This window comes from Ctenocephalides felis, unplaced genomic scaffold (assembly GCF_003426905.1).
Source record: "Ctenocephalides felis isolate EL2017-DRISC unplaced genomic scaffold, ASM342690v1 CF-g0.4_SCAFFOLD_01886, whole genome shotgun sequence".
NCBI lineage: Eukaryota > Metazoa > Arthropoda > Insecta > Siphonaptera > Pulicidae > Ctenocephalides > Ctenocephalides felis.
This window is the reverse complement of record NW_020538040.1, coordinates 176852346-176874118: the sequence shown is the minus strand read 5'-3', so window position 1 is coordinate 176874118 and position 21773 is coordinate 176852346. Positions and strand designations below refer to the sequence as shown.

Sequence of the window (21773 nt, the reverse complement as noted above, 5' to 3'; positions counted from 1 at the left end):
CGATGTGTCAAAGTGTCAAAATCATGACACTCGACAAATGAACAGTAGTGTATGGACATTAGGTTAGAAAACGTTTAACCGTGTTGGTTTCTAGTCGTGATACTGTGTTAATTAATAGAGTATTCTGTATCTATTACCATAGTGTTTTGTTTGTTTAAATAGTTTTTAAAGATAACAAAATGAACTTAATTATACTTTTCGGCCTGTGTTTTGTTACGTTTTGTACGGGACATGAGGAAAGCCCTTACACATTCCAATATACGAAAGAGAACTTTCAAGAGGGAATTGGAAAAAATAACCATTTCATCATGTTTTATGCACCCTGGTAAATATAATATATATTCAATCATACTATTTATATAAGAATAAGAATAATATTAAACCGCTTAAAATGTAGGTTATATGTTGTTTTTTATATGACACTCATATAAAATTACTTTTATATCTTTTACATTACCGTACATTTATCGTTTATTACTGTGTTTATAATTAACGTCTTGTGTGATATTTAATGCCATAATTTTTATTGTTCGATTTATAATATATTACCTCAATTCGTAATTTTCTGCATTTTTTCGTTGCATTTTTTAAACATTTTATTATACACACATTTTTTTTGAACAAATAAATTTTATTGATATTATTAAGAAAGTTCATAGTTTTGTTGTGCATTTTGATTGCGAACAATTTTCTTGGAAACCTCGGAAATCTGTATTTCTAGTTTTTTTGTAGTTCCTCATTTATTTTTGTATATTTTATTCCTTTATACAAGTATTTGTCTAAATATTTAAATACACATTTTTTTATTGTATTTTAATCACTTCATTAAAGTTCGCTGACACTTGTGATTCCAGAACAAGTTTTTATCAAAAAGACAATAAAATTATTTTAAGTACATGTAGATACAAATTTTCTTATCATGTTGATACAGATTAAAATAAATTCATTTATAATTTTATCACTTTGTGAGACTACAAAATGTTTAATAAAATGACATTCTGTTTTATTATTATTTTATATTAATTAAATTATATGTTCATAAATGTTGTATTTCGATCAGATAATCGTTCTAACAAATCTTATAATTTAATCAACAATTATTATATATTAACACAGTGGTTTCTAATCTATTCGCATTGCGACACCCACCTTCTCCCGTTTCCACAGATTGGAAACCACTGTATTAACATATACACACACCTACACTTTTATCCATATATGAAAAGAATAATTCCATCAACATTTCACTATATAAGAATAAAATTCTTAATTTTAATAAAAAGATATCTAATTTGTTGAAGCTATAAAATTATAGCTAGTTTTAAACTAAGAGCTTGTTATTAATTTCTATATAGATATAAAAACAGTAAAATATATGCCAACTTTTTAGAACCACCCCCCCATGTTTTTTTAAAAAAACACAATGTTGCACCCTGCTTAATTTTTCTACCAATTTTATAATTTATTTATCATATCAACTGATATTATAATTTATTTATCATGCTACAAATTAATATATAATAGGTACAAGTATACCTAATAATAATTTATTATTTTTTTATATAATTTAAACATTTTTGGTATATTTTCCGAAATAGTATTTTGAAATCTGTACGCCCCCATTAGAATAGCCTTGTGCCCCTCTGAGGAGGAGAATCCCCAGGGGTTGGAAACCACGGGTATTAACATATTCACACACCAAATTAGCTAATGTTTAATTAACAGTTAGATATTAATTTCTTTATAGCTATAGAAACAGTAAAATATAGCCGGTTTTCTTTTTTTACTAACTATTATATATTAACACAGTGGCTGCCAACCTTTTAGGACCGCGCCCCCCCTGTTTCTTTAAAAAGCACAATGTTGCGCCCTCCATATTTTTACTACCAGTCTCATTTTATACTCAACTTATATTATAGTTTATTTATCGTAATATGTAAAAGTATACATAAATAATAATTATTATTTTAACATTTTTGGTATATTTTCCAAAATAGTATTTTTAAACTTGTACCCTGTACGCTTCCAGTAGAATAGTCTTGTGCCCTTCCGAGGAGGAGACCCCCCAGGGGTTGGAAACCACGGTACTAACACATTCACGTACCAAATTATACAGATATGAAAGGAATAACAATACCATTAATATTTTTCTATATAAGAATAAAATTTAATCTCTAATATGTTGAAAATTTGAAATTATTAATATAGCTAGTTATTAATTTAATAGCTAGGTGTTAATTTCTATACAGCTATAAAAACAGCCTGTTTTCTTTTTTTTTAATGGTAGTTGTAAATAATAATCTTACATAAAAGTTCAGTCATACCTCATTTCATTATATAATATATTTCATTTCAAACTACAATTTAAATGAAGTAGATTTTTATAAGTGCTAATATAAAATTGTAGTGCATTTACAAACTACTATTTTTCTGTGAATTAAAATCTGGCTATTACTATTTCTACGTTTTTGATTTTCGATTGTCATGCTAGTGAGATATAAATAACGACTTTCAAAACGATAAGACGACGCATTTAGCTTTGTAATAAACATGAGCGACTGCCAAATTTTTTTATTATAATAGTCTAGAGAATTTAAAGTTCAAAGGTCAATAATCTTCACCGACACTCAATACTTTTACAATTGATAAAATATAAAATGTATGAATGTTTCATTTGTTTTCGAGTGGAACCGGATAAAATTAATGGACAATTTAGTTGATTATCAAAATTTTGTTGTATTTTACAAAATTAGATTGTTCTGAATTGCTACTATTCTTTGTTGTAAACACACGTTGAGGTATTTATTTTAGTATACTGTGACACATTTAATAGATTCGAGAGCTTGAAGAAGAAATATGCACATATTTATTACTACATTGTATATTTTTTAATTCTTTGAGGTTTTTCTCCAGAAAATCTGATTTTCTAATTGTAGATTTTTTATCTTCATCGTAGTGATTACCTCATGTTTTTTTTTACTACAAGTAGTTTTTTTTGCAAATACACACTCATTGTAGTAGATTTACTACATTCGTTGTAGTACTTCACTCGTTGCAGTTTTTCTACCCTCATTGTAGATTTTTACTACACTCGTTTTAGTAGGTAGTTGTATGTTTGCTACATTGCAGTAGATTTTTTTTCTATACTTGTTTTGGTAGTCTTTTGTTTTCTACGCTCATTGCAGTAGATTTTTACAAACAAACTCAATGTAGTACATATACTACACTCGTTGTAGTACCTTTACTTTACTCTTTGTAGATTTTCTACCCTCAATGTAGTAGATTTCTTGCTACACTCGTTTTAGTAGTTTTTTGTTTGCTACGTTCATTGCAGTAGATTTTTACAAACAAACTCAATGTAGTACATTTACTACACTCGTTGTAGTACCTTTACTTTACTCTTTGTAGATTTTCTACCCTCAATGTAGTAGATTTCTTGCTACACTCGTTTTAGTAGTTTTTTGTTTGCTACGTTCATTGCAGTAGATTTTTACAAACAAACTCAATGTAGTACATTTACTACACTCGTTGTAGTACCTTTACTTTACTCGTTGTAGATTTTCTACCCTCAATGTAGTAGATTTTTGCTACACTCGTTTTACTAGTTTTTTGTTTGCTACGTTCATTGCAGTAGATTTTTACAAACAAACTCAATGTAGTACATTTACTACACTCGTTGTAGTACCTTTACTTTACTCGTTGTAGATTTTCTACCCTCAATGTAGTAGATTTCTTGCTACACTCGTTTTAGTAGTTTTTTGTTTGCTACGTTCATTGCAGTAGATTTTTACAAACAAACTTGTTGTAGTACATTTACTACACTCGTTGTAGTACCTTTACTTTACTCGTTGTAGATTTTCTACCCTCAATGTAGTAGATTTTTGCTACACTCGTTTTAGTAGTTTTTTGTTTGCCACGTTCATTGCAGTAGATTTTTACAAACAAACTCAATGTAGTAGATTTACTACACTCGTTGTAGTACCTTTACTTTACTCGTTGTAGATTTTCTACCCTCAATGTAGTAGATTTTTTGCTACACTTGTTTTAATAGTTTTTTGTTCGCTACGTTCATTGCAGTAGATTTTTACAAACAAACTCAGTGTAGTACATTTACTACAAACGTTGTAGTAGATTTAATGCACACTTATTGTAGTAGATTCACACTCGTAGTAGATTTACACTCGTTGTAGTAGATTTACTACACACGTTGTAGTAGATTTACTACACGCGTTGCAGTAGATTTTTCAAAATCGGATGCACATTTTTACGTAATGTAAAAGCAATTGAAGAAATTCGATAAGGACTCGTATTGAACCACGATCTGCACAACCGTTTTTTTATAATTAGCAGACAAGTGCAATTTTTTTTCGAAATATATCGGTTGGGAATCCTGCTGATTAGTTTTTAGTAAAGATTGACCTGGTAGTTTCTTCATAACTCAATTTAAAAAAATGCTACTTATTCAAGTAGTTGAATTTTTATTTATATTTGACAAATCGTCAAGCTATGCTTTCATAATAATAATTGATTTGAAAAACATCATCATATTTGTTCGGAGTTAATTTTAGTCACAAGATTCTGTATGCATATACGCGTATTGCAAACAGCACTTATGCAAATAATGCGGTTATTATATTTATGCAATATTTACTAACAAGCCTATAGCATTGAAAATTGTATTATCGATTATTTCTACTCAGTGATAAGAGCTTTGGTCTTGCAAACCAAGGTTTTAGATTCGGCAGTATGATATCAAGCAATAACGTCTTTGGTTTTTAAATATGTTTCTAAGTGAAAATATCTCTTTCTCGACAACGTTGCATCAAATTAAAATATGTATATTATTCATTTTATTTATTTATTTAATTTAAACATATAGCCCACAGAATAAGACTTAAAAATACAATTAATATACATATAATATGGATAAATTACAATATATAGAATAATATATAATGCACTTAATAACACAAAATTACATAATTCAGAATATAACAATATTATTTAATTACAAAGAATAACATAAAATAATAAGATATTTGAAAGGACATATAAAAGTAAGTTAGAATATAAGCATTAGAGAAGTTTTAATAACGAAAATATGTCGAATATTGGTAGACCGTTGGTCTTCTAAAAAGCCACGTAGTTAGTATGCCAACTATTATCACAAAAGCTTATAGAGCCTTTCAGTTTTTTAATTGTAATACAGTTTTTCTTTAGAAAAAATTTAATTAGTTGCAACTAATTCTAAATAAAACTTTTTTTATTAGTGTATGCTTCCATTTTATCACTAGTTTTTTACACTGGCATGATGGATGCTGGGCGTTTCTTATCAAAATTTATATGTAACGCTGTTTTATGTTAACTTTGGATTATACTCGTATTCATTTCTTATCTACACGTATATCTATTTAAGCTTACACATATATACTTATATTTATGTATTTACTAACCATTATCTAATGGTTAATAAATTACTTAAACAGACAAAACTTGCACCATCATTATATCAAGCGTTTGAATATTTTTTGTATGAAGCCTGTCTGTGTTTTTTATGCTATTAACATTTTCAGCCATTTTTATTTATTTAACGCCCATGATAAAGAAAATAAAAAACAATTCAGAATAAAATAAAAATTTAAAATACACTAATTTTTTATCATACAATTTCTGCTTATTATTACATTTTGAAATAAAAATCATTGGCATATTTAAGTAAATCAAAAATATATTTATAGTGTTTTTCTGTTGAAATATATTTGGAGCTTCATAATGTTCTATATATATACATACATATTTTATATTTTTTAAATTTTTAACGCTTGAACATTAATTTAAATTTTCATAAGTTACATGATTTTTATCTAGAACTAGATCTGAAATACACGGTTTTTTATACACGAAAAGTGTGCTGTAATTTTATGGCAGTAATTTTGTTTCTTTAATTTTTTATTCTGAAGTTTTGCTCCTACAATTTATATATTATTTTTTGTTATTGCATTTGATCAATTTTGGTATTCTCGAACTCAAATATTATGACTTATAAGAATATTTATGAACCACTTAATATCTAATTAAATCTATGTGGGCTGTTCTATAATATTTATTCATCATGGAATCAAGATAATAATTTGAGTTTCAACATTACCAATTAAATAAATATTTTGCTGCAAAATTAATCTTGATTCCGTGATGAATAGGATTTAATTAGAGGTTAAGTGGTTCATAAATATTCTTATGTGTCATAATATTTGAGTTCGAGAATAATATACAGATGGCGCAAGAATTTACTTAATGACGTATGTTAATAACAAATACATGATAACTTCCAATTAGCGTGCGCTGTTTATATTAAGTTTAAGTTATTTAATGTTTATATTAAGAGCTAATACTATTAGAAATTCATTTTTTATTCATTTGGAAGCATTGGCGCCCTTGGAAGCAAAGAAATTCGAAAAGGTCCTTGTTAAGGATCACCCTAATATATATATATATATATATATATATATATATATATATATATATATATATATACTCACACTTTCTTATAAATAATGAATGTGTACATTTTCACACACATGCACTTTTTATTTATTATTCTTTTAATCGGAAGCAATAACTTTCTCAGTAAATTGAAATTGCACACATTTTGTTTGTATACTGCATTTTATCACAAAAGTTGTGTACAAATTCAATGAGCGTGAAATTGTAAACACATTTGTTATTATACATGTATTAAATATTTATTTTTCTTCTTTAAGATAGTTAGCTAAATTAGCATATGTGTATATAATCATCGATTTGCATTTATTACTGCACATAAAAATAGATTTCTTTCACATGATTTAATAATATCTATCATAAGTTGAAGTATCTATGTTTTCAATTCATTATTAATGTAGACTTCTTTTTAAAATGGGCTTCCTCATTTTCTAACCGGTTAGTTTGACGAATCGTGGGTTTAAATAAATTAGGACCAAGACGTAGGATAATATCATGGTACTCAAATTATAGTGCATGGGCATGACATTACTAAAATTATTGACTCGACAAAAAGCATACCATGTACTTGAATGTAATTAACTTCGGATATGAAAATAATAGTTTCAAAATGGTTACATTCCGTGTCAGGAAAAAATTGAGACAACTGGATAAAAATTGCCAATATTCGTTTTAATTACGGAGAAGGTTGTTTTTTCCAGGATGAAGTTGCAAGTTGCATTCTGAATCAATCATGAAAAAAGTGGAAATGTTGCTACATCAGTTATAAAAATTAATAACCAATTGATGGAACTCGATAAGTCAGGCTGAATGCTAATCAGTTCAGTAAAAAAAAAAATTATCAACCTTTTCACATAAAAACTTGCACGGTTCTAAACATATAATAGAACTTAACTTAATAATTAGTTCTGTATACTTTAACAAAACAATGGTTTAGTCACATAAATTATCATGTAAATTACTAAATTCTTAATTAATTTTAATTTTATGTATATCGATTTTATAGGTGCGGTTACTGCCAAAAATTGGCGCCCACATGGAACCAGTTAGCCGAGATGTTAAATTCAGATGAGCATTCAAGAGTCACCATTGCCAAAGTTGATTGTACGACTGATAATGAAGTTTGCTCTCAACATGATGTTACAGGTAAAAATTAAACATAATTTCAATTTTAATACAAAAAAAAAATTATCAACATCTCATACAACGAAGAATCTGATACGTTTTTAAAATATTCTTTTATTAACGTTTGCTCTCATTTTTTTTTACTATAAACCGAATTTTTAACTACAGTTGATTTAAATAATTACACTTGATTATTTCTGTCGCGGATAATTTGTATTTAACAGGGGGTAATTTTCATTGAGGATTTTTAAATTATGTTAACAAAAGTTAAAATATCGTTTAATTAGTGCCCATATTAAATGTACTAAATAATGTTATTGTTTACTAATTAACAACACGGTCGTATTTACTTTGTTTTAATTGTATTACATGAGCCGCATACGTTATTAGTTGATTGTGTACATAACGTTTTCTTTCAGAAATATTTAAGCGCCGAATGACGTTACTAATTGTGTCATTTATTGTGCTATTAACGGAATATTTTAAATGTTTAAAAAATGTGACTTTTTTTTTATTACGTACCCAACAGGTGAAAGTTAGAGATGCAGAATATTTTTGTAAAAATGTGCATTTCGAGAATTTCTGTAATTTTTGATCCAAAACTTTATATATAAACATACATAGCGTTCTGAATTCTATCTATTGTTTCAAATAGTACAAATATTCAAATTCAAATTTTAATTTTTTTTGTCTTACATTAAAAATTTTTGTTAAACACTTCTGACTCTTTCGTAAGTTTGTTATTACAAACCCAACCTTTGATAATTAGAGATATAAAATCTTATTAAAAAATCCATATTTGCATAATTTCTGCAATTTTTATCTCATGACTTTATAAACATAGATTATATTCTAAATTATATCTGATTTGTGTCGAATACTACAAATTTCAAATGAAAACTTTAGTATAAATATTTTGTCTTAAATAAGATTTTATTGTTAATTAGATGACTCATTTGTAACTTTGTTATTACATGTAGAATAATTGAAAATTAGAGATTCAAAATCTTATGGTAAAAATCCACATTTCAAGAACATTTTGCAATTTTTATCTCGTGATTTATAAACATACTCAGCATTCTGAATTCCAACTGATATTGTGTTCAATAGTTTACATTTTCAAACACAAACTTTAGAATAAATAATTTATCTTAAATTCAAATTTTTTAATAATTAGATCTGACTTTAAACACAAAATACTATTGTATTTATGATAATTACTATAATTGTTATGTTAATATATATCTCTAGAAACTCAATTAAAGCATTTAATTTATTATAGGCTACCCTACCCTGTTATTCTTCAAATTGGACACTGAAGAACCTGTGAAGTTCAAAGGAACTCGAGATTTACCAACTCTCACAGCTTTTATTAATGAACAAATCGGTGCCAATGAACCTTTGGTAAGTAACAAATGTATTTCAAAAATTACTACACAAAGAAATTAAATGTTCTGAAATTAAATCTCTTTTTTTATATAGGATGTTGAATCGATTCCACATATTCCTGATGCTGTCAATGGTCTAGTCGAATTGACAGAAGATACGTTTGCAGATCATGTCAGAGAAGGGCAGCATTTTGTGAAGTTTTATGCACCATGGTGTGGTCACTGCCAGGTAAAGTAATTGTTAGAATTTGTGAAATAAAAGAACAATTATATACACAATTGTGTAAAATTAAATATAAATATATTTTATGTATTTATTATATATTTAAATATAATATATATACTCTTTGGTTGTGATCTGAATGCAAAAGTGTTCTTTTTATTGGAATACTTTTCTAATTCAATTAAGGATAACATTTTACATTTGATTTTTTTTTTAAATACTGAAACCTTTCAAAAATGAATTTTTTTTTTTAGAGTCTTGCCCCAGTTTGGGAAAAACTAGCGAGTACTTTTGAACATGAAGACTCTGTAAGCATTGCTAAAATTGACTGCACTCAACATCGCCCAATTTGCACACAATTTGAAGTAAAAGGATATCCTACCTTATTATGGATAGAGGATGGCAAAAAGGTATGTATGTTTGATAGTAAAACTTACTTTAAATAAAATACATTGACTTATTAAAAGTAACATTTGATATGAGTTATTCTTGCCTAATGTTTTATATGTACTGAGTACTGTTAGTAACAGGACACTAATTGGCTATTTATATATTTATAATTATAATATTATTTATATATTAATACATATAATATTATTTAATTAATATAATAATATATTATAATTATAATTATTATTTATATTATAATTTATAATTGAAATTTAAAGCTGTTTTAATATTATACTTGTTCCTTGAAATTAACTATTGCACTTCGTTATGTAATTATTTATTCACTTGGAGGAGAAAAATGAAATCAATTTTTTATAATTGTCTTTTATCAACTGATACAGTTTTTATTCTTTAGGTGGAAAAATACTCTGGACAAAGGAATCACGAAGAATTAAAGGCTTATGTTGAGAAGAAACATGGTGCTTCACAAATTGATGATGAAGATAGAGATGATAATCGCATTCCAGACACTAATGAAGAAGAAGGTGTCTTTAATCTTGTGGGATCAAACTTTGAACAAGGCATTTCAAAGGGTGTGACTTTCGTCAAATTTTTTGCACCATGGTAATTGAATCTTCATTGTCATAGTTTTATTTTATTATTTACAGCTCTTTCTGTGGATGCTTTAAGTCTTTTAAAAAAGTACTGTTTGAGCTTAAACTAGTCAAATTGTTCGTAGTTTAAAAGTAATTTTATAATCAATTTTACAAAACTTGTTTTTCCGTCTGGAATTGTAAAGCAGAATGATCATTTTTAATGAGCATAGTGGTCAGGTATAAGAAATACATTATACATTTATAATGTGTATAATACTTTATAGAATGCTTCTGAAAGAAAACTGAAAATATAGATAACCTCCGTGTTACAAATTACTTACTTTCCAAAAGATTAGTGTGTTATGCAAATTCTTGTTATATAAAACAAATGACTATCACAAGAAGAGGAGTCATCTTTAAAAAATTTAAAAAAATTGCATCCTATTTATCATCTTACAATTAATTAATTACATCTTACAATTAATTTATAAATCATAGGAAGCAAGTGCGGTGCATCTCAAGTATTTTATTTTTGGCAAGATATTCTCACCCCCCAGATTCATTTTTTTCTGAAAAAAAAAATTTCCATTTTTGGCTGCTTGCTTTTAGTGTAGAGACTTTTATACATGTATGACCTAACCGTTCGGGTAAGCTTAGGCTTTTTTTTTTTATAAAGCATGTACATGCTTGAATGGAAAATATTAAATGAGATATCTTTTTTACTAGTTTTATCACATTTATTGAACTATTATATTGATTAATCTAAATTTAAATTAGATTAAGTTTGCTTTTAAAACATTCTACTTTATTTCTCATGTAATCAGGTTTTTTCTTAATTCAATCCGCGTTACAGTGAAATCATGCTTTAAAAATACACTGCAGGAATGTCTTCAATACTCGTATTGTGTTAGATTTAATACGTTGTATACTGGGGTTACCTCAATATACAAAATGTTAACGAATAATTTAATGTTTTCATTTAGGTGTGGACATTGTAAAAGGTTAGCACCTACTTGGGATGACTTAGCTAAAAAGGTTGTCGGTTCAACTAACATTAACGTAGCTAAAGTTGACTGCACTTTAGAGGACAACAAGGAATTGTGTTCTCTTCAAGCTGTAATTATATTTACTATTATATTACTATGATATACTAAGAGGTGCTTACTATATTAAATATATACATTTTAGGTTGACGGTTTCCCTACTCTATATTTGTACAAGGATGGGCAAAAATTATCCGAATACAATGGATCACGGTCATTAGATGATCTCTACGAATTTTTAATGTCACATGTAGTACATGATGAGTTGTAATTAAAATTGTGATAGTTTTAATTTAGGTTTATATGTAATTTTAATTGTATTAGAATATTTCTTCAGATAACACTACAACAGAGACTGAGCCATGACTGGATATTTACAATTATTTACAATGCATCATATTATTCCTTTTTTTAAAAATTTTTACAGTGTATTGATAATACAACAATAAATCTAATTCAGATGCAGATGATGCTGTTTCTGAACTCATTTGGTAAAACAAAATGAAGCGTTTGGTTTTATTTACAAGTATTCATTATGAGGCATTTGCAAAAACTGTTCAAATATAGAATGTTTTGTGGGTTGATCAGAATTGTGTGGTCCTCAGAATTTTTATATAACTAGCCGGAGTTGCTATAATTCTTACCATTTAGAACAATCTATAAAGTGAGAAAAAATTAATTTCAATTATCATTTTAAACAAGCTATGAAGTTTTTGAATTTGATAAAAATTATTTCTTTTATTGTGTTATAACTTGGATCCCGAAATACGAACAGATACTCTTTACTTTTTGATAGAAAATTTGTTAGTAGATTGTGAATACTTTTTTCATGCTGTTGTTTTCATAGATCGACACGTAATGATTTTGATACATTCTTCATATTATTTATAGTTTTGACTTATTGTTTGTTTGTCATTTTAATAATAGTTGAATATATGCATATTTAATCTTATTCAACTTATGGAGTCCTAGATCTCGATTTGTTTGTATCGTTTCTCAGAATATAAAAGATTCATCCCTAACATACAACTAAGATACTCAACAACATTTATTGACACAGGTGGTGAACTTGTCCCAGAATAAAGTATTTTAGGATAAAATATTAACCAACTTCTCAATTTCTCAATTTTTGTTTCCTGAATTCTGTACCAGAACTCTCGCATTAATTGCAACTAGTGTTACATGGTATCATGCATTAAGGCAAATTGGTGAAACTTCACAGACTGCAATTAAACATTTGAGAAATAAAAATAATCAATAATAAAAAAATATCAATGAACTTTCAAATCAAACAAAATCGAATGTACACCAATTAGTCAATGAAAGTCATGATTAGGACCAATTAGTCATGGACCAATTAGTCATTAGGTACACCAATTAGTCATGAATTAGTCATGATTAGGAGAAAGTCAAAACTCTTTAAGAGCACGAAAAAGGCCAAGAATGTCGTATTAGCCTATGAAATAAATTGCACAACAAATATTGTATATAAAAAAATCTCAAAAAAGCTAATATAAAATAAATAGCAATTAACATAAAAATAAACCCTTAATCTTTTTTTTTCAAATTCGGTATAGCTAGTTATTAATAATTTTATGATATTTACATGATATTCATTTATAAAAACATTGAACGATCATTAGCGTTATTTGTTTACTGTCTGCTCAATTGCCAAACTGTTTCAAAAAAATATGAATAGGATTTAAAATCAAATACACCAGCCGAAGGCGATAGTATCAACTATATCGAATTTGTGATACAACTTCAAATGGTTTGTTTAGAAGTTCTTATCTTCACAATATCGGCATCGTTGATCTATGCTTGTTGATATTACAGCAATGATTGAAATGCGGACTTCATTTAATGCCTGCATTTTGCAGAGACAAGAACAAAGGCGTGTCGACCCGGACGCCAACGCAACCGGGTCGACGAGCCGACGAGAAATCAGAAGGTTTTTATGATAGTGGTATTGAACTTGTGCTTATTGGATCCGTCATAATTGAATGTGTTTTACACATAAATGAGTGAGTATTACATTTTTTTTTGTCGAGTTTTATCAATACAGTCAACCTTCTGGGAGCGCGGTTTTCGCGCATATTAAGCGGAGTTTAAATTGAAGTTTTCATTTAACTTTAGTAACTGGTATTAATGTAAAAGGTTTAAATATTAGTTCTGTTATCAGATATTTTGTCTGTTTCAATATGTTTGTAAAAACATGCCTGCTACATGATAGCTGTGTGCGACATCGGTTTTAGTAGTTTCAGAGCTCTTTCCTTGAATGTTAGTTTTTTTCTCAAACAATCTGCCTGATTTTTTGTTGGAAAATTCCGCTTCTATTTAATTTTTTATCATATCATAAGCATTCATTAATTCAATAATAATATTATTATATATTACACGGTACGTATTCACTGCGTCATCGGAGGGTTGACTGCAGTTGTTATTGCAAAATCGTACGTAACATTCAGATAATATATATTTAATTATTTATTTAATAAATTCGAATATAGTAAACTCTGTTTTTATGATGACCAGTTTCGTACGATTTTGTTTTTATAAAAATATGAATCATATAGTTACGTAAACAGTGGTATTGTCGCTCGACGTGTGAACGACATTCGTTTTGTATGCAGAGTTTTATCCACGATTCGCGTCATTAAAATTAGTTTTACAGTTCCTTCAGGTTAAATTAAAAAATTTTATAAATTAATAAAAGCTGTTTCATGAATAATTGGCGTATTTTCTAAGTAAGACTTTTTATGCGGCCCTTATCCACCGCATGAAAACAATTCATACAGTGTCGTACAATGTTGTTTATTTTATGTAAAAATTAATCTGACTCTAATATTCAAGTCCTATATATCTAACCAATACATTCTAAATAAAATAATAAAATATGGAATTTTAATTTATTTAATATAAAAATTATTAGCATTAATTTATATTAAAAATTATTTAATTAAGTAGCTCTCAAAAAATTAAAGAAAATAATTCCCCTACTTTTGATATTGTAGTTTGCTGAATGAGTTTGTGTGATATTTGACTCTCATTTCAGTAATTAATTAACTTGACATTTTGTAAATGACTCGAGGAGACGATGAAAGGTGTCATCGTAATAACACTTCAACATTTTGGATTTTGTGTTCAAATTCATTGCTTCATTATTGTCACATAAAAGATCATTTGATAAATAGTATTACGAAATTTATACATAATAATTGTTTCATTATTTTTATATTATGTTTTTTTTTTTTTTAAAAAAAAAGTTACTAACAGCAATCCAAACTTAACGAGTAACATGAGATATTTTAATGCCTTTTTAGGGACGGGACTTTATGGCAACTCATCGGTTGTCCTACCTATTTTAATGAAATTATTATTAATACTGATGATTTTTTATTAATGCAGCAATGCTGGAAAAGGCTTATTTTGCTATCTATATTTTCTAGTATAAGCTGATGTCACTACTGCTTTATATAACAATTTGAATTATAACTTTTCTCGCAAGAAGCAAACAGTTTTTAAATAATATTACTGAAAATATTTCTGTTAAATTTTTATTTATTTATTTATCGTTAACCAGAACTTAATTGTTCTATAAGCTTCTTAGGACTTCTTAATGATCTGGCTTTGTTAATGGTAACCCAAAGGTTGTCCTATTTGTATTTGATAAATTATTAGATTACCTCTCTAATACAGTTTTTTTTCTCATTGTTTCAGTAATACCAGGAGTGGACTATTTTTACTCGAAACATGTTGCTACTATACCTACTGATTGACATCAGGCTGTCCGAAGCGGATATCGAAAATTGGACTTCTGAAGCCAATTTTATGGTAAGTGAGATTTTTTTTATATGTGCAATTAGTTACATTTTATCCTTTTATATTGCGGATAGTAAGTTAAACAAATAATACAGAATCAAACATTTTAAATTCGATGTGAAGCTAATGCATATATAGTAATATTTCTACTGAGATTTGCATGCAAAAAAATTGGATTAATTCTTTTTTAATACATTAATGTGTATATAAATATTAGCTCTTAATATAATATAATTTATTATAAGCAAGTTTCTTAGACTTGATTATGTAATTAGTGATATTTCCTATTTTTAATTTTTTTATGGTCAAAAATGATTTATTAAAGAGTCCAATACCCAGTCCAGCATAGGTTCCCCAACTTTTTTGTATCGTGTGTTTTGTTATGGATATCGATTTTTTTTTTATAAATTTCTAATTGTACTAAAGTTTAATATTAAATATTCAAAAGTAAAATACCCATTAAGTTTAAACGCTATGAATTTAAAATAATAATACATGTTAATGAATATTTATAATTATCATGATCATTTGGCAACTGTTTTGTAAGGTTTAATCTTACATATACCAGTTTTTATTTTTTTGTTAGAAGATCGGTAATAACATTGGTATTATTTTTTATGAAACATAGGGTAATTAAAAGAAAAATGCAATTTTCCTTTAATTTTTTTTTTCGTTAAGATCTTAAAATTATGGAGAAAAGTGGACAAACTAATGTTAATACTTCCATATAATATCAGCAAATTTTTTTTTCATTCATTACAAATATATATTATAATTCTATTGCTTAAAAAACTGCATTTCCACATAGATGTGAGAAATCATTATTAAGTCGTCATATTTCTATGTCAAGTTTTAAGACATTTCGAAATTGGTCATCTTAATTAAATGTAATTCCCTCGCTTCAGTTGTACAATAATAATGGTCGTATTTCATAATTTCAATTCTAGAGTACAAAACATTAGTTTTCTAGTTCATAATGTTGACAATAACATGAAAATAACAATTATCCATTGTCATTAGTAGTGCAACTGACGTCCTTGGCCGTGTGACAAATTAGGGCATTTCGGTACTTGTAATGGAAACTTCATTGTTGGATTAAAGATGTACAAATTGCAAAGTACGACAAACATTATGTATTCGCAGAGCATTCTGTAATACGTTTAAAACTTAACTCGAAAACGATGTAGAAAATGAACTTTCTGATCTTGTTAAATGCATTAGCAGTTTTAGAAGGTGAGCGTTTAGCATTACTCCCAGGCATAATTGTTGTTCGTTTTTACAATTTTATAGATAGATATTAATACATTATCTAACAGAATTTCAATTCGTAATTTTATCAATGTTTTTTCTGAGACTGGTATCAATTACTATCAATTACTAAATTTTTATTTGTTTTGTTTTGTTTTGTAAGGGCATTATTGATATACTTTTTGCATTTCTTTATTACAGCATAGATAGATGTTATACATTATCTAAAAGAATATAAATTTTATATTTTTCTCAATTTTTTGTTAAGATTATTTTACACTGAATTGCTCGACTTATTTCAAATTATTGGAATAATTTTTTTTATGAAAATTTATCTTATTTTTTTTATTTAGTTTTTTGTAAGTGAATAGATAAGGCGTTTCACATTATCCAACAGAATTTCAATTTATATTAATATTTCTGTCAAAATTGTGAGCAATTACGTGTTTTATTTTATTCACCGGATTGCTCGAGTTATGCCAAATTCAACTATTTTGATTAAAATCTTTTTTGCAAAACTATTTTATTTTTTTATAAGGGCATAGATAGATAGATACTTCTTTCATTTCTTCATTAGTGAATAAATAGATGTTTTACATTATCTAAGAAAATCAATTTTTAGTTTTACCAAATTTATTTCTTGAAAAATGCATAGACAAATGCATCATACATTTTGTAACAGAATTTCAATTACTTTTTACTTTATTATCAATTTTGTTTTATTTAATTCATGTGATTTGCTCGACTTTATCCAGATTCAATTTATTTTGGATTGATTATTTTTTTGAAAAAAATGATTTCTTTCTACTTTATTTAAATCTTCACATCTTTCATAAATTGGTGTCACACATTATCTTACAAAATGTATATTTTCAAGTTTTATCAATTTTTTTTCTTTGATTGTTACCAATTACATATGTTTTTTTTATTAAAATTTTGATGTATTCGGTTAAACTTATTTGTTGATTTTAAATGCAACGTGAAGTCTGTGAAGTTAAAGTAAATGTACAGTAAAATTTTATTAATAGCATGTATGTATATTTATACTTATGTATATACAATACAATAAAAAACTTTTTTTAGCTATTTTTAAATTAAAAATAAAATGAAATAAAAAGCGATAAATTATTTGGTAAATAAAAAAAAACACATTAAATGAAACAAAAACCTTTTTGTAAAATAACTTGTTTTTCAATTAATTTTTGTGTAATAAGTTTTCTATATTTAATTTACTTTGATTTTTTTCGTTTTTTTTTGTGCATCTTTTATTAGATTAGTGAAGATTTAACGTCTTTTTGATCCCTTATAATATTTATGTTCATTATTTTATAGAAGTTTTAATATGTGGTATATTATTTTTATATCATTTTTTAACTTCCCGTAGGGCAAGTTATAGTAATCGCAAAAAAATCGAAAATGAAAATTTTTATATATCTTTACGTTTCAGAGGTTTCTGAACATTTTGGCATACCTTAGAAAAAATGGATGTATGTGTGTGTGTGTGTGTGTGTGTATGTGTGTGTGTGTGTATGTATGTATGTATGTATGTGTGTGTATGTATGTGCGGATACAAATTTTCGTCGACGATTTCGGGAACAAGAATCAACCGATTTGAATAATTCAAAAAACATTCGATCCGTATTGATAAGGAGACGTGCTGATTAGTTTTTGGCAAAGGCAGGTCAAGCCGTTCCGAAGATACGGGGCAAAAAGTTCCGAAAACGGTAACTCAGTTTTTAAGAGAACGGAGCGTCCGATTTCAATAATTCAAAAAACATTTTATTTGTATTGACAAGATGAAGAATCGATACAACTTTCATGAAGGTAGGTCCAGCGGTTTCGGAGATATAGAGGAAAAAGTAAAAAAATGAGCCATTTGGCGGTCAAAAATGATCATTAGACATATGCACATCAAATTATCAGACATTTTATAGAGATTTTAACAATAAGTATACATTTTGTTAACATTCCTATCGGTTCCGTACCAATGCTTATGCGTTAGACAGCGACGCGGCGCTTACGCGCTTTATATTTTGTCCCTATGTAGTTGAAGCAGTACGATTGCTTTGAAAAAAAGTTCAGATCTTCCACAATATGTCAAAATAAAGAAAAAAATTTTTTATTTCAAAAAAAAAAAAAATTAAAAAAAAAAATTTTTTAAAAAAAAAATTTTTTTTAAAAAATTTTTTTTTTTCAAAAAAAACTAATTTTTTGTCCAATTTATAGTTTCTCAAAAATCTTATTTTTTCAAAGTAATTTTTTTTCAAAAATGTTAATCGTTTTAAAAAAAAAAAATAATTTTTGGTACGGGAAGTTCCAGCAATTTGCCTTAAGGCACGATGCCCTAATTGCCTTAAGACAGAATTCCACTTACAGCTAGTTGTTTTTTACCAACTGAAACCCCAACGTAGGGAACAACCAATTGAGACTGCCAACGTAGGGAAGTCTTTTCAATTAATTTAGTTGATAAAATAATCTAGTGTTCTTTTTATTATCTGGCTGCTTACTTCTTTAAAAAGTCATATATATATATATATATATATATATACATATTTCAGTTTTTTTTAGCCAAATTGCCAAAACAAGAAACGATAATTATTTGTAATATTTATTTTTGCGCTTCACACTGTGTGTCCCGTAATAATTCAGTAGTGCTAAAAAATTGTAAAATTTAAACATTACACGAAATATTATAATTATAAAATAATTTATTTATATATATATATATATATATATATATATATATATATATATATATATCATATTTATGTTTGGAGCTTATGTATGGTTTCGGAGTTTGTCATGCACATACGTTTCAGGAAGGAGCATGCGTGCGAGCTCTGCTCCGGAGTACAGTACAGAGTAGGGAGAAGTTGATAAACTAATCAATGATATTTTGTTTTATTTGTTACATATACTTCTTTTAAAGCACAACATCTTGATTTAACCCAATAACTTCAATTACGCATACTCCTTTATCTCACATATGCATATAAACACACATGTTGCAACATGTTGACATTTGTATATTTTGCAAATTATTTAACATAATTAATGTAATTATCTTATTCAATGTTGAATTTTGTGCAATTATTAATTACTGTTAGTGGAACTTTTTAGAAAGATGTTGTCGCAAGGTGTTTAAAATTTCTTATTGAATGCATAATTGATAAGACTTCGGTGTAATTATAATGTTATTGATATTTCATAATGATAAAGATGTCAATTTTAATTAGTACACATCTTCAGTTGTTTGATATTAGTTTACGGTTGGCCAATACAAATACCTGTTTATTAACTTTGAGAAGGAGAAATTTGTTTTCGCGAAAAAATTTGATTCGCTAATTTTGTTTTCTTGACGTTTCAATTCATTCTGGATCCAATGAGACCAAATGAAGAAGACCAATACAATTACCTGTTTATTAACCTCCCGAAAAGAAATTTATTTTTACGGAAAAATCTGTTTTGTTATTTTTATGTTTTCTCGACGTTTCAAGTTATTCTGAATCGAAAGAGACCAAAATTAGAAAAAGTATCTGATGTGTGTATATGTGAGCCGATTTTTGACCTTTCGTCAATTTCAAAATTTTAGAGCCATTCGATGTAACTTGATAAAAACGAGCGTTAATCAGTTTTGCGCGACAATCAGCCAAGCCGCTTCTTTGTAATCAGCAGAATAGTGTAAAAATGTTTGTCAATGTTTTAGCCCACAATCTTGAATCGATTTCAAAAATTCAAAATCTGTTCAAAAAATTTTGATTAGGCATACCGTTGATTAGTTTTTGGTAAAGATCGGCCGGTCTTCATAATTATTAAATGTTAAATTTTTTTTTGACGATTTTGATGAAACTTTGTATAACGATAGATTTTGTAGTCTGAAAAAATATATTAATGGGCCGATTCTGCCGTAAAATTGACCTATGTTAAGGCAAGACCATGTTACGCTGCTTTTTTCATATAAAATGGAACTAAAAACTGTCAAAATGCAGTGTGGTTTATGTGCAGTCAGGTTTTTAATATAAAACATAACCTAGAAAACATACAAACACCAAAAAAAAAATTCATCATAAATGCATCTTTCTGATGTGCCACTTTAATACACGCGGGAAGTTAGATTTTATGTATAAAACCATGATCGCACAGCAAATATATAGCATTTTTACAAAGATCGCACAGCAAATATATAGCATAGTTTTTAGTACCACTTTATATGAGAAACGCAGCGTAACATAGCCTTACTATAACATTGACCTATTTCACTGCTGAATTGGCTCATAAAATATTATAGACCTACGATAAGCAGTTGATTTATAAAAATTATAATAGATTTATAATAGATTCTAATTAGAATCTATGCTTTTCGTGCATCTGTAGATTCCATGTTTTGTAGGTGCCTACTGATCATAGTTGACATCTACACTTAAATGCATTTTAATGGAATGAATGAAATGAAATGTGTTAATCAAATTAATTTATTTATACAATAACAGATATTGTAAGAATGTTTAAAAAACATAATTAACTTCCCGTAGGGCAAGTTATAGTAATCGCAAAAAAATCGAAAATGAAAATTTTTATAGATCTTTACGTTTCAAAACCTTCTGAACATTTTGGCAAACCTCAGAAAAAATGGATATATGTGTGTGTGTATGTGTGTGTGTGCGTGTGTGTGTGTGCGTGTATGTATGTATGTTTGGATACAAATTTTCGTCGATGATTTCGGGAACACTTATCAACCGATTTGAATAATACAAAAAACATTCGATTCGTATTGATAAGGAGACGTGCTGATTAGTTTTTGGCGAAGGCAGATCTATTCGTTCCGAAGATACGGGGCAAAAAGTGCCGAGAACGGTAACTCAGTTTTTAAGAGAACGGAGCGTCTGATTTGAATAATTCAAAAAAACATTTCATTTGTAGTGACTAAATGAAGAACTGTTCAAATTTTTGGAAAGGCAGATACAACGACTTTGGAGATATGGAGGAAAAAGTAAAAAAATGAGCCATTTGGCGGTCAAAAATGAACATTAGACATATGTACATCAAATTATCAGATATTTTATGGAGATTTTAACAATAAGTATAAACTTTTTTTACATTCCTATGGGTTCCGTATCAATGTTTACGCGTTAGACGGCAACGCGGCGCTTACGCGCTTTGATATTTCGTCTTTATGCAGTTAAAGCAGTACGATTGCTTTGAGAAAAAGTTCAGAATTTCCAAAATATTTCAAAATAAATGATTTAAGATAGAATGATTTAATATGGTTCGAAATTCTATTAAAAGTTTCAAATCATTGATCAACTTTTGTTGATTATTATTATTGATTATTATTAATTACTCGAATTTTGAATTGCGGTACGGGAAGTTCCAGCAATTTGCCTTAAGGCATGATGCCCTAATTGCCTTAAGACAGAATTCCACTTACAGCTAGTTT

General features: G+C 27.5%; 1 protein-coding gene across 1 annotated transcript; it reads left to right on the top strand.

Annotated features, from left to right (window-relative positions):
• The first annotated feature begins 23 nt into the window (after positions 1–23).
• Positions 24–11758, top strand: LOC113377272 (thioredoxin domain-containing protein 5 homolog). The gene is made up of 8 exons (XM_026617527.1): positions 24–325; positions 7508–7647; positions 8909–9030; positions 9109–9243; positions 9492–9647; positions 10043–10251; positions 11207–11339; positions 11412–11758. Exons 1-8 carry the CDS (start codon positions 180–182, stop codon positions 11535–11537), a joined length of 1167 nt encoding a protein of 388 aa, XP_026473312.1. The 5' UTR covers positions 24–179; the 3' UTR covers positions 11538–11758.
• Positions 11759–21773: the final 10015 nt, after the last annotated feature.

Excerpts from the sequence above, each read along its gene's own strand:
- LOC113377272 (XM_026617527.1), top strand. The coding sequence starts at position 180 with ATGAACTTAATTATACTTTTCGGCCTGTGTTTTGTTACGTTTTGTACG. Across the intron at positions 7,648-8,908 it reads CTCTCAACATGATGTTACAG|GCTACCCTACCCTGTTATTC; the intron begins GTAAAAATTAAA and ends AATTTATTATAG. Across the intron at positions 9,648-10,042 it reads GGATAGAGGATGGCAAAAAG|GTGGAAAAATACTCTGGACA; the intron begins GTATGTATGTTT and ends TTTATTCTTTAG.